Genomic DNA, 12,009 nt, shown 5'->3' with positions numbered 1-12,009 from the left:
CAAAACTAAAAATATTCTTAAAGGAAAAAACAATAGAGAAAAATCAGTAAAACTGACTAATATAGCACAAAGGTGTAAAAATATGTACAACTGTACCATAATGGTGAATCTATTAATCAATCAACATTTATTAAGCACCTGCTATTTGCCAAGCACTGTTCTAATTGCTTGGGGATACAAAAAGAGACAAAAGACAACTCTTGTCCTCCAGGAGCTTACACTCTAATGATTTCTTATTTCTATAAAGAGATAGGGGTGGAGGGTGTTTCTCCTATCTCTTCTTTTGAGCAATTTTTATTCCTTATAACTTTGCAACATTCAATTTAGATTTTTTTTTATGTGTGGTTATTTCCATTTCCATTGTCATAGTCATTGTGGTATTTTCTTGCCTCTGATTCCTTTACCCTGCATCAGTTATGTAGATTTTTCATGCTTCTCTGTAGTCATCATATTTGCCATTTCTTGCAGCACAACAATATTCCTTTGCATATATGCTCAATATGTTTAGCTAGTGCCCAATCGATGGGCATTCTTTGCTATCACAAAAGTGCTGCTATCAATATTGTGGCATATATGGAGATTTTTTTCTTATTGTCTTCTTGGGGTATAAGCCTATTATTGGAATCTTATTGGGTCAAAGGGCATAGTCATTTTAGTCACTTTCTTAGCATAATTCCAGATTGCTTTCCAGAATGGCCGTATTGATTCACAACTCCACCAGTGATATACCAATGTGCCTCTCTTTCCACAAACCAGTACCACTAATGATTCACACACACATATGTATATTTGTATGTGGTGTTGATATCTTAATAGCTCTTGGATACCAAATCCTTATCTGAGGAATATGATATAAAGATTTTTCCCCATTCAGTAGCTTCTCTTCACATACTGGGTATACATATTTTGTTCAGAAGCATTTCAAGTTATCTACTTTATCCTTTGTATGATTAACACCTACCATGACCTGCTTCTCTTCTAATTTTTTAAATGGTATGGTATTTAATATTAAGGTCGTGTATCCATTTAGAATGTATAGCATAAAGTGTTGTTCTAACAGAATGCTTGTTGAATAGGGCAGGCTAACTGAGGAAGGATAGTTAACTATTTAGTAATTCAGTATCATACAATAATACAGCAACCAATAAGCATCTGCTGTGTATTCTGCACTGAAAATGAATAAGACTTGAAATGGAAATCAGGAGACAAGAATTGGATAAAGCACCAGCCCTGGATTCAGGAGGACCTGAGTTCAAATCTGACCTCAGACATTTGACACTTACTAGCTGTGTGACCCTGGGCAAGTCACTTAACCCTTATTGCCCTGCCCCCCAAAAAAGGAAACAAGGACTTCTGTCTCTAAAGGTATTTCTGGATTAATATAGAAGCAGAAATTTTGTCCTACAATCGATTGGTCCCAAGTATACACCTTGTGCTCAGACTGAGCCATTTTTTCATGAATTTTGTTGCTGTTTGGCCTTAGGCTGGTTATTTCCCCTCTCTGGGCCTCACCGCCCCCATCTCTAGAAGATTCTTTACAGCTCTGACATTGTACAGTCTGAACTTTGTAGCTCATAGCCCAGACTTGGCTCCACATCATCCATTTTGGAAGGATGGAAAATCCCCAAATCGATTTCATAGAGAGGTCGAGCCACATGTGCTTGCAATGGGAAAAGATGGGAGTGGGGGCCCCTATAATTTGGGGCATCTGTGGAGGAGAGTCGACTGTTGCATGCATTTTCAAGCATGTGACCTTCATGGCAGACGAAAAGAAAGATCTTACTCCTCCCCTTCCCCACCTAAGACGAAGGCAGCCCTTCTCCTCTTCCCCTTTGTCGGCTTTAGATGAGTCATAGAAGATGTTTGTTAAGGAAGAAACTCCTCGTTTCTCACCATTTCTTGACACCCTCTGGGTTTGAGTAAGTGAGTAAAACGATCACTTACCAAAATAGCTCCCACTATCACCAACGGCACAATGTTGACCTGAAGAATCCACAAGACTCTTGTCCTACCCTGTCCCCAGTAAGCCCAACCAAGCCCTTACAAACGTAAGCTTCATAGCCATGTTCGTAAGAGCATTCCTTTCCAAAGTCTTATGTATAAAGATGCCTGGCAACTGGACCTGGTGTGGAGTCAGGAAGACCTGGATTCAAATCCTGTCTCCTAACTCCAGGTCCAGAACTATATCCACTGTACTACCCAGCTGTTTGGTTCAAATCTTACTTCCCAGTGACCATACCTTTCCCCTACCAGGGAACCCATCCTTCTTACAAAGAGAAATACTTAAATGAAACCAAGGTGGACATCGACCAAGTCTGCCAGTGTATACAACATCCTGTACCAGGAGTCTATGTGACTGCCTCTGCATGGAGAGAAGGGAAATCATCTGGAATCAGGACAGGCCACTCTATTGAACTGAATTCCACTACATTTTAGTGTTATTTTCCCTTAGAGTACTGTGGTAGGGGCAGCTAGGTGGTGCAGTGGATAGAGCACTGGCCCTGGAGTCAGGAGTACCTGAGTTCAAATCCGGCCTCAGACACTTGACACTTACTAGCTGTGTGACCCTGGGCAAGTCACTTAACCCCAATTGCCTCACTAAGAAAAAAAATAGAGTACTGTGGTATTACAGTACAATATACTGGCTCTTTTGTTTTGGGTTCTTTATTCTGCATCACTTCATGCAGTTCTTCCCAAACTTCTCTGAATTCCTTGGATCTGTCATTTCTACAGTGCAATATTCTCCCATTGCATTCATATACCTGTCTGTTCAGCCACTCCTCACTCTCTTGGGTTGTTTTTTTTTCCCTGCCATAAAAAGTGCTGCTATTAATATTTTAGCATCAATGGGAACTTTCCCTTTGATTGACCTCTTTGGAGTCTATGTATGCGCACACCTCTCTCCTTCCTCAAATATTGGATCCAGAATGTAAGCTTTATGAGGACAGGGACTATTTGATTATGGTCTTTGTATCTGAGGATACACAGGACCCACACACAGTAGGTTTAATAAATGCTTGTTGAAACAGTTTAATGCTCAAAGTTGTCGGAGGGGACAGGACCCTGATGCTTCCTTTTCCCTTGGGAAATACAAACTGGTGGCAGCCTCCCTGTGTGTCTTTCTGCCCTCTGGGACAGTCATGCCCTGGGAAGGGACGGCACTAGGGTATAATTAAACTGGATCCTTGGAATTTGTTTTGTTTTGTTTTGTTTTGGTGAGGCAATTGGGGTTAAAGGACTTGCCTAGGGTCACACAGCTAGTAATTGTTAAGTGTCTGAGGCCGGATTTGAACTCAGATCTTCCTGAATCCAGGGCCAGTGCTCTATCCACTGTGCCACCTAGCTTCCCTGGATCCTTGGAATTTGAAAGGACTTTCCCCAACTCACCCAGTTCCAATGGCCAGGTTGTCTGCAGAATCCCCGCCCCCTGTCTTGTTTGGTGTTTGTATATTAAGATGTCTCTTAAATCAGCAGGAATTTTAATTTGTTCTTTGCATCTGGAAGTTGGGCTTAAATGATCAGGCTTGACCCTGGCAGAATTAATTGTCTCAGGATTTCTCCCTAATCATTACTGAGACAGAAGCTCTTTAGTGGCCACTAGGTGGCGCTGTGATGCATAGAATGCTGAACCTAGAATCAGAAAGACCTGAGTTCAAATCTAACCTCAGATATTTACTGGATGCTTGACCTTGGGCAAGTCACTGAACTTGTATGCCTCAGTTTCCTCAACTGTAACAAGGGGATAATAATAGAATTTACCTCCTGGGGTTATTGTGAGGATTAAATGAAATAATATTTGTAATACTTGTATTATTTGTATTGTAATACTTGTAAAGCCCTTAGAACCTGCCTGGAATATAGTTAGTGTCTAATACATACTTGTTCTTCTCCCCTTGTTGTTCTTTAGTCGTTTTTGGTTATGTCCCATTCTTGGTGAGCCCATTTGGTGTTTTCTTGGCAAAAATACTAGAAATCTCCATTCTCTCATTTGACAGATGAGGAAACTGAAGCAAAGTGTTAAGTGACTTGCCCAGGGTCATGAAACTAGTGTCAGAGGCCAGATTTGAACTCAGATAAGTCCTTCTAACTCCAGATCTAGCACTCTATCCACCATGCCACCTAGCTGCCAAACTACTATACTTTGTTGTCCGAGTCCATATTAGATCCTTCTAGATCAGGGCTTCTTAAACTTTTTCCACTCAAGACCTCTTTTCACCAGAGAAATTTTTATGTAACTCCAGTATATAAGTATTTAAGATAAGTATACATAACTTTTTACTGGTGCCAAATTTTTCGCAATTCCCATGTTCAGTTACGGGACCCCGTATGGCATCATGACTCACAATGAATGTAAACTGGTTTGAGAGCAAGGATTGGTTCCTTTTTGACTTTGTATCTAGAGATACACTATACCTTGCACAGAGTGGGTGCTTAATAAATGCTTGTTGCATCTGTTTGTGCCATTTAATGCTCGGTATAGATATTTTCTCATTTAGTTTCACTCCTTAACCAAGTATTTTGGTTAATGTTGAGGTTAGCCACTTACCCAGCCTAGCTATGATGCATATATCACTCAGTCTCTTAGTGAGTGGGTAGGCTTTGCCAAGCCATACATTCAGTGTACCCATTACACAGAGTCATAGTGAAAACAGCTTCGAGTAGCCACCCCTTCCAATATGGCTCAAGGATTTTTTTGCCATCTGTGACTCTGCAGTGCCTTGTACCATCTCTGCAGACTCTACTGGGCACAATGCTGCTCTTCAGCATTCCACTAGTGTTTATCTTTGGCATCCATAAAGTCAGTAGGGGGTAGGCTCATGTCACAACAGCAAAATCACATCAATGAAGTGAAAGGAATCTATCACAGTGACTTGCCTCCTGAAGATAGATCTAGCTGGAGACAACTCCTGGAACAAATGTTTTAGCATTTTATCCATTAATGTTCCCTCTGGAAGGGAAAGCCTGGAAATCTACATTTAAAAAAAAAAAAAAGGACTAATCAAACTATAAAGGAATGAGCCCTGGCCCCGGGGATCAGGAAGTCTGGGTCCCACTACCAGTTCTTCCATTAATTAGCAGTCTGACCTTGGGTAGGTAAATCAGTTTCTTTCTTTGGACCTCAATTTTTTTATTCTTTAAGATGAATGGGGTTATTTATCTGGGATCTGTGAATGCGTTTAAAAAAAATTTTTAATAGAAGTCAGGAATTTTTTCCATTTTATTATTAATATAATAAACAAAATTAATATTTAACTATAAACAGTGGTTTTAATAATAAAATAAATTATAGTTAATATAATTTCAATATAATTGTTTTCTTTGTAATTCTATGTGTTTTATTTTATGCATTTAAAAACATTATCCTGAGAAGTTTATGACACAAAAGAAATCTGGGGTTAGATGATTTCTAAAGGTACCTTCCACCTGGCCTTGTTTGAGTTAGTTGGGCAGAGACAAGTTCAAGGCCTGCCTGGGGCAGCTGTGTGACCCTGGGCAAGTCAGAGCCCTGGCCTCCAATTAACCTGTGGCTAGATGAATCTGAGCAACTTACCCCTCATAAAGCTGGAGAGCAGTGGCTAATCAGAATTAGTAGGAGGAGTTTCCTTTTCATGAATTCTTTTTTATTTTTTTAAGTGAGGCAATTGGGGTTAAGTGACTTGCCCAGGGTCACACAGCTAGTAAGTGTTAAGTGTCTGAGGCCGGATTTGAACTCAGGTACTACTGACTCCAGGGCCGTTGCTCTATGCACTGCACCACCTAGCTGCCCCTTCATGAATTCTTAACGTCAATCTCAGATCTAGCAAAAAAAAAAAAAATGTGAAAGTTATGGTTGAATTTTGAACTACTGGTAATGGGGAAAGCAGCTAATTCATGTTGATTCTGTCCCATTCATTGGTTGGAAAGATTGGCAGTGCTGTGTTTGGATGGATGAAGGTGGTCTCAGAGGTAACTGGCTAATGTTAACTTTCCTTTGCGTCCTCTCAGCTACTTTGTGTTCAGGAATCTGGGTTTCTATTGGATTCCCCTCATAGACTGTCAACTCTTTGAAGGTAGGCACTTTGCTTTCTGTCTTCCGATGCCACGGTGCCTGACGTATAGGAGGCACTGAGACAGTGCGAGTGGGATTGAGCCTGAGATTCCGAAAAGAGCCAGACCAATGAGAAGGTTCCCAGCTCCCCTTCACCTTTCACCCTTCACCCTTCACTGCTGCCCTCGGGCCGGCCTGAGCCCGGGCATTCTAGAACTAGTGACACTGAGACCCCGGGAAGAGCTAGCCTGTGGTAACTGCTACACTTACCACATCCGGCTGCCTCGACACATGCCCCACCCTTCTCAAGCCACATCCAGCATCCTCCTGCCCCCTTCTAGCCTCCTAAACTGCAGCTTTCTTCGTACCATCCCCATGCCCTGGTGAGGGCATAATCGAACTGAACCTTCCCCCACCCAACTGCCAGGCAGCACCTATCTCTTGACTCCTCCTCTCTGCCCCTTTCTCCGTCCCTGTTCATCTGCCCTCCCCCCTCTTCTCTCTTCCTCTTCTCTCTCCCTCCCTCTGTCTTCCGCCTCCCCTCTCTTTTCTCTCTATCTCTGTCTGTCTTTCTCTCCCTGTTTTTCTCTCCTTTCTCTGTCTCCCTGTCTCCCTCCCTCCTCCCCCACTCTTGTCTCCCTCTTTCCTCTCTCCTCTTTTTTCTCCTTTTTCTCTCCTCTTTCTCCTGTTTCTCCTTTCTCTTTTCTCTGTCTCCCTCTCCCCTCCTACCCTCCTCTCCCACTCTGCCTCCCCCCCTTTCCTTTTCTCCTGTCTCTTCTCTCTCTTCTCTCCTCTTTCTCTTTTCTCCCTCTATCTCCTCTCTCTGTCTCTGTCTCCCGTCTCCCTCCCTCCCCTCCCCCTTATCCTTCATCTTCTCTCTCCCCTCCCCCATCACAATTTCAATTCTAAGAGCGCGTGGGTTCACATAGGGCTGATTCCATCAGTGCCACTCCCTGGTGCCACTGTTGCTCACTTAAGGACAGGAGGGAGGAATAAAGACGTTTCCTTGAACCATAACTGTTTCAAGGGGCCCTCGGGGAACTCTGAGATTCTTCCTGTCGACCTCTGTGGCCACAACCTGGCTGGTGTTTTGTGCAGGGCAGCTGCTGGTCTTTAGTTTCTCCTTACGTCCAGATTATTATTAGCTTTGGATGATTTCTGAACACATTCTGTTCAGGAGTTAGACCAACCACCAACTCTCCTATTCTCCTCCCCAGACTGGCACTATTCTGCCAAATGGTGGCACACGCTAGGTCCTAAGCTCATAAATGGATGGCTCGGGGCCCTCTAATTCAAGGCTCCATTTTACAGAGGAGAAAACTGAGGCGGTGTTGGTATGATTTGTTCATGGTCACAATGCCAGGGCACTTTCCACTATACCACACTGCCCCCTGTGTTCTCAGCCCTCCCTTGCCTAGTTGCCTGGTTTCTGCCCAACCTGAAGGGTAGGGGGCTCTGGAAGAGAGGACAGTGAGGTATTGGTGGAGATTGGATGTCCAAATGCATGCTGTTACCTCTGTGGGCCCTCTCTGCTACAAGGCAATCCTTGTACTCTTTCCTGATCCACTCTCCATGCCACTCCCAAAAGGGTGTGTTCCAAACCTTCAAACCACCTACCCCACCCCAGCTCTCTTCCTTCTTAGCCCAAGCCCTTGCCTCATACAACCTTGAAAAAATTGAGAACACCCCTTGTTTCCCCAGCGCCACACCTGAAACCACGCCAACATCACACCTCTCTCCAGACTCTGGGGAAGAGGTGCCCCTTCTTCCTGCCACCAAGAAACCCCTCTACCTGTGCCCTAGACCTAGCACCTCTACCATACCCCAGGAGCCTGCCCCTTTCTCCCCCTCATTTTCAGTCTCTCCTTATCTTCTGGCTCTTTCATTACTGCTTACAAATCTGCTCAAGTCTGCCATTATAAGAAACATTCAGGGGCAGCTAGGTGGCACAGTGGATAACGTACTGGCCCTGGATTCAGGGGGACCTGAGTTCAAATCCGGTCTCAGACACTTGACACTTACTAGCTGTGTGACCCTGAGCAAGTCACTTAACCCCAGCTGCCTCACCAAAAAAAGAAAGAAACATTCCTCTGATCCCACCTCAAGCTATATCATCCTATACCTCAACTCCCTTCCACAGCTGAACTCCTAGAAAAAGCTAATTTCCCCCACTCATTCTTCAGCCCTTGGTGATCTAGCCTCAGTGGCCTCTCCAGGGTGACCGATGAGTTTTCATTCACCACATCCAAGTCTTTAAAGTCTTCTTTCTTTTTCTTTCTTTCTTTCTTTCTTTCTTTCTTTCTTTCTTTCTTTCTTTCTTTCTTTCTTTCTTTCTTTCTTTCTTTCTTTCTTTCTTTCTTTCTTTCTTTCTTTCTTTCTTTCTTTTCTTCCTTCCTTCTCTTTCTTTTCTTTCTTTTGTTTTTAATTTTTTTTAAAGTCCTCTTGAGAGTTCTACAACATATGACACTGGTGAGCACCCCCTCCTCCCAAACACTCTCTCCTCCCTGGGTTTTTATAAGGTCCTCTTCTCTATGATCTCTTTCTTAGTGATTGGCTTTCGTGGGTGGGTTCAGGTATAACCTCTCTAAGGACGACTCCTAGATCTATATATCCAGGCCAAGCCTTTCTTCTGAACTCCAGACCCGGGCCACCATATTGGATCCCTGCCCCTCCATCTTCAATCTGTTACCAGGTCTGTTGGCCCTCTACACTATCTCTGGGATCCATCTCCTTCTTACCCCTCCTGAGGCTACTCTAGTTCAGTTCATCACCCCTCTATAGGGACTATGGCAACTATGGCAACTGCCTCCTAATTGGTATCCTTGTTTCTTCTTCCTTTCCCCCCATCCATCCTGCCTCTAAGACATCCTAGCCAGGTGACCCTGAGCAAGTCACTGTAATGTGGTTTGTTTTTTCACTGAACCTCTATGGGCCTCAATTTCCTAATCTGTAAAAATAAGGAGAATGGACAAGATGACCTCTGAGGGCCTCTCCAGATCCAAGTCCATGATTCTTTTTGCCTGTGCAGGTTGGTATCTTTTTTTCTTCTGCCACCTGGAGAGGCCAGGCGATTTGCCCTGCATCACTCAGCCAGTATGAGTCACAGGTAGGGTTTGAACCCAGATCCTCTCAAGGCTAATACTTCATTACTCTCCCTGCATGATTATTTGTGTAAAAGCTGCATTTCTAGTGGTAGCAGACCTCCTTCTGCCACCCACCTGTGTTTGTTTAATCCTGTTCTCATTCCAGTATGATTCTTCCTGAGCCCATTTGGGGTTTTCTTAGCAAAGATACTGGGATAATTTGCCATTTTCTTCCTTACAAATGAGGAAATTGAGGCAAACAGGGTTAAGTGACTTGCCCAAGGATTACACAGCTTGTGTCTGAATTCAGATTTGAACTCAGCTATTCCTAACACCAGGCCCAGCACTCTATCCACTGCTACATTAGGGGCCACCCACTTGGCTTCTGTCTATCTCCTTTTCTCCCCTCTGCAAAGAGACAAAGTGTACATCAAGGAGGCAACAAATAGATGTTTACCTTTATCTTTTGAATCTCAGTCTTTTTCCTGGAAAGTGGGAATAATATTTGTATTACCTACTTCACCGAGTGTAGTGAGGTAAGTGCTTCAGAAAATTTCAGTCAATATAGAAATGTGAGCTGAATCAGTCAGTTAATCAATAAGCACCTATTAAGTACTTACTATATGCTCGGCACTGTGCTAGGTCCTGTGGATAGAGATAGAAAAGTGAGACAAGTCAAGGACCTCACATTCTGAGAGGGGCAGGCAACATAGACACAGATAAGCAGATAAATGGTGTAGAGTCCCACCTCCTCAATGTGCCCCACCTCCATCACCCAGTAATTCACAATGAGCTGGTGACTGGGGCAATTAGGCAAGATCTCTTTAAGGAGATGACCTGTGAACCAAGCCTGGAGCAGGGCAGGGGCTTCTGAGTTTCGGAGGTGAGAAGGGGAAATTCTGGGACAGGGGAATGAGTTTTGCAGAGGCAATTCTGTTTGGCTGCAGAACAGATTTTGAGAGTGGGACTAAAGATGCGATCAGAATGGGAAAGTAGTCTGACATGAGAGGAGAGAGCTTTAAAAGGCAAACGAAGGATCTATTTTTTAACAGAAAGGCAAAGGGAAGTTTCTTGAGTTATTAAAATGAACCTAAAACAATCGAGATTAGGACGGTAAATTGCCTACTGTTTATTTGTTTTTTAAGATACTCAGCAAAGGAGCCAAAGCGTTTATATCTTATTTTAGTCTACGCACATCACTGGGTCTTCTAAATGGTCTGGAGAATTGAGAGTCGGGTGTATCTTGTAGTGGGTTTGTTTGTTTTTTCTTTGTAATTTCTGAGTCAGGAAGGCTTTGGATCAAAGTCCTGACTGATACAAACAGGCAGTCACACGGACACTAAGGCGAAGTCATTTAATGTCTCGGTGGCCCCAAACGATTCTCTAAAGACCGATTATGCCTACTAGAGAAAGCGCTGGTCTGCACTAGTACAGGGAATTTCCTCACCGGGAATTCCTTACACAGATGAAATCAGAACTGGTCTCTCCCTCTCCTCCACCTTCAGAAAAAGGGCTAAAAGCCGAAGATTATAGTATAGCCTGGTCAAACTAGGACGGACCTTAGCGATCCCTCGCATTGTATTACAGAAAAGGAAACCGCCTCGGAGAGAGGGAAGTGACTTGCCTAAGCCAGCCAGAGGCAGAGCAGGGCTGGGGAGTAAAGTCCCAGACTCTTGCCTCCCAGGCCCGCGGCGTTTTCATTTCCCCACGCTGGCGGGCTCTCTTCGGGCCCCAGCCGTAGGAATTCTGCAGAGGCAGGTAACGGCAAAAATAACAAGGCGTGGCTTTCTCCGCAGAGGGAAGGCACATTTACTGGGAACTGCATGCGGACAAAAAGGGGTTTTGCAGGGGACTCGCCTGACAAATAGGTACAGATGGGGGTGGGGCGGAGGAGGGGCTGGGAATTAACTTTCCAGAGCGGTTCTGCGGCTCGGGCCACTCCGCTTAGGTCCTAGCCCCGAGCTCCACCCTCGGGGCGATCTCCGGGCCACCTAAGCCCCGCCCCCGCCCCGTACAGCAGCCAGTCAGCCTGGGGATCTGCAGCCACCTGCCGGCCTCTCTCGGCCCCCTGGGTGGCCAGCTCGCCTTACCTGGGGCTGGCCCACCCACCTGAGTCCCGCCCCGTCCGGCTCTCGGCTCCCTGCGCCGGGCTCTTCGCTCCCCACTCTGGGGCCTCCCTCCCGGGAGGGTTAGGAGGCCACGCCCCTTTCGAATCCCAACACCCCAGCGCCCTGTGATGTCACAGAAGCTTTGATACAAAGAAACCTTCGGCCCACGCGGGTCGCCCCAGCAACCAGAGAGGGTGGGGGCGGGGCCGTCGCCGCCTTCAACTGTTGCGGAAAGGACTGGGAAGAGTAGAAGGAGGAGGAGGAGCAGGAGGAGGGAGAAGCAGGGGGAGGATTGTTCCAGGCTGGACGCGCGGCATCCTTCTCCTCCTCCTGGCTCTACCCGGGCTGCCTCCTGCCTCCGGGGCTGCGGAATGCGCTCGCCCCCCGCTCCTCCGAGCCAGGTAAGGCGGCCTGGGGGGCTGGCTGAGCGCTGTGGGACCTCGGGGGCAGCGGCGGCGGGCTACACCTGGCCGGGCCCGGGACCCCGAGAGTCCGCCGGGGGCGAGAAGTTCCTGGTTCGCTTGCAACTTCTCCCTCGGTCTCGCATCACCGGGACGGACGCTCGCTGCTCTCCCTGGCCGAGAGCCCGCCCCTTGCCGGAGTGGGGGGAAGTTGTTTTCTTCCCTCTCTGGCCCCGGCCTGTGCTGGCGGCCCTGGGGGAGCCGGGGGTACGGTCCGCTCGAAGCCGGTTTGGGGTCAGATTACCTGACTCCGAGTTCGCCCAGGTGCTGGGCGCTGGACTAGCCCCGAGCCTGCCACGGCTGGGCCAAGCTGGTTTACTCCCCCTCGC

The 12,009-nt window shown here is 46.1% G+C and overlaps 1 protein-coding gene across 2 annotated transcripts in view; it reads left to right on the top strand.

Annotated features, from left to right (window-relative positions):
- RAB11FIP4 (RAB11 family interacting protein 4) overlaps positions 1-12,009 on the top strand; it is a 173,676-nt gene that overhangs the window by 99,754 nt on the left and 61,913 nt on the right. Inside the window, exon 1 of one of the 2 annotated variants that reach the window (XM_044000327.1) lies at positions 11,469-11,620. The exons of the other annotated variant lie outside the window; for it this stretch is intronic. Coding sequence (XP_043856262.1) covers positions 11,591-11,620 — 30 coding nt within the window. The 5' untranslated portion in view covers positions 11,469-11,590. Of the gene's footprint in view, positions 1-11,468; positions 11,621-12,009 lie in introns of those variants that run through there. 2 annotated transcript variants of the gene reach the window in all.

Source organism: Dromiciops gliroides, chromosome 4, assembly GCF_019393635.1.
Source record: "Dromiciops gliroides isolate mDroGli1 chromosome 4, mDroGli1.pri, whole genome shotgun sequence".
Classification (NCBI taxonomy): Eukaryota; Metazoa; Chordata; class Mammalia; order Microbiotheria; family Microbiotheriidae; genus Dromiciops; species Dromiciops gliroides.
This window is presented reverse-complemented; position numbering and strand designations above follow the sequence as displayed.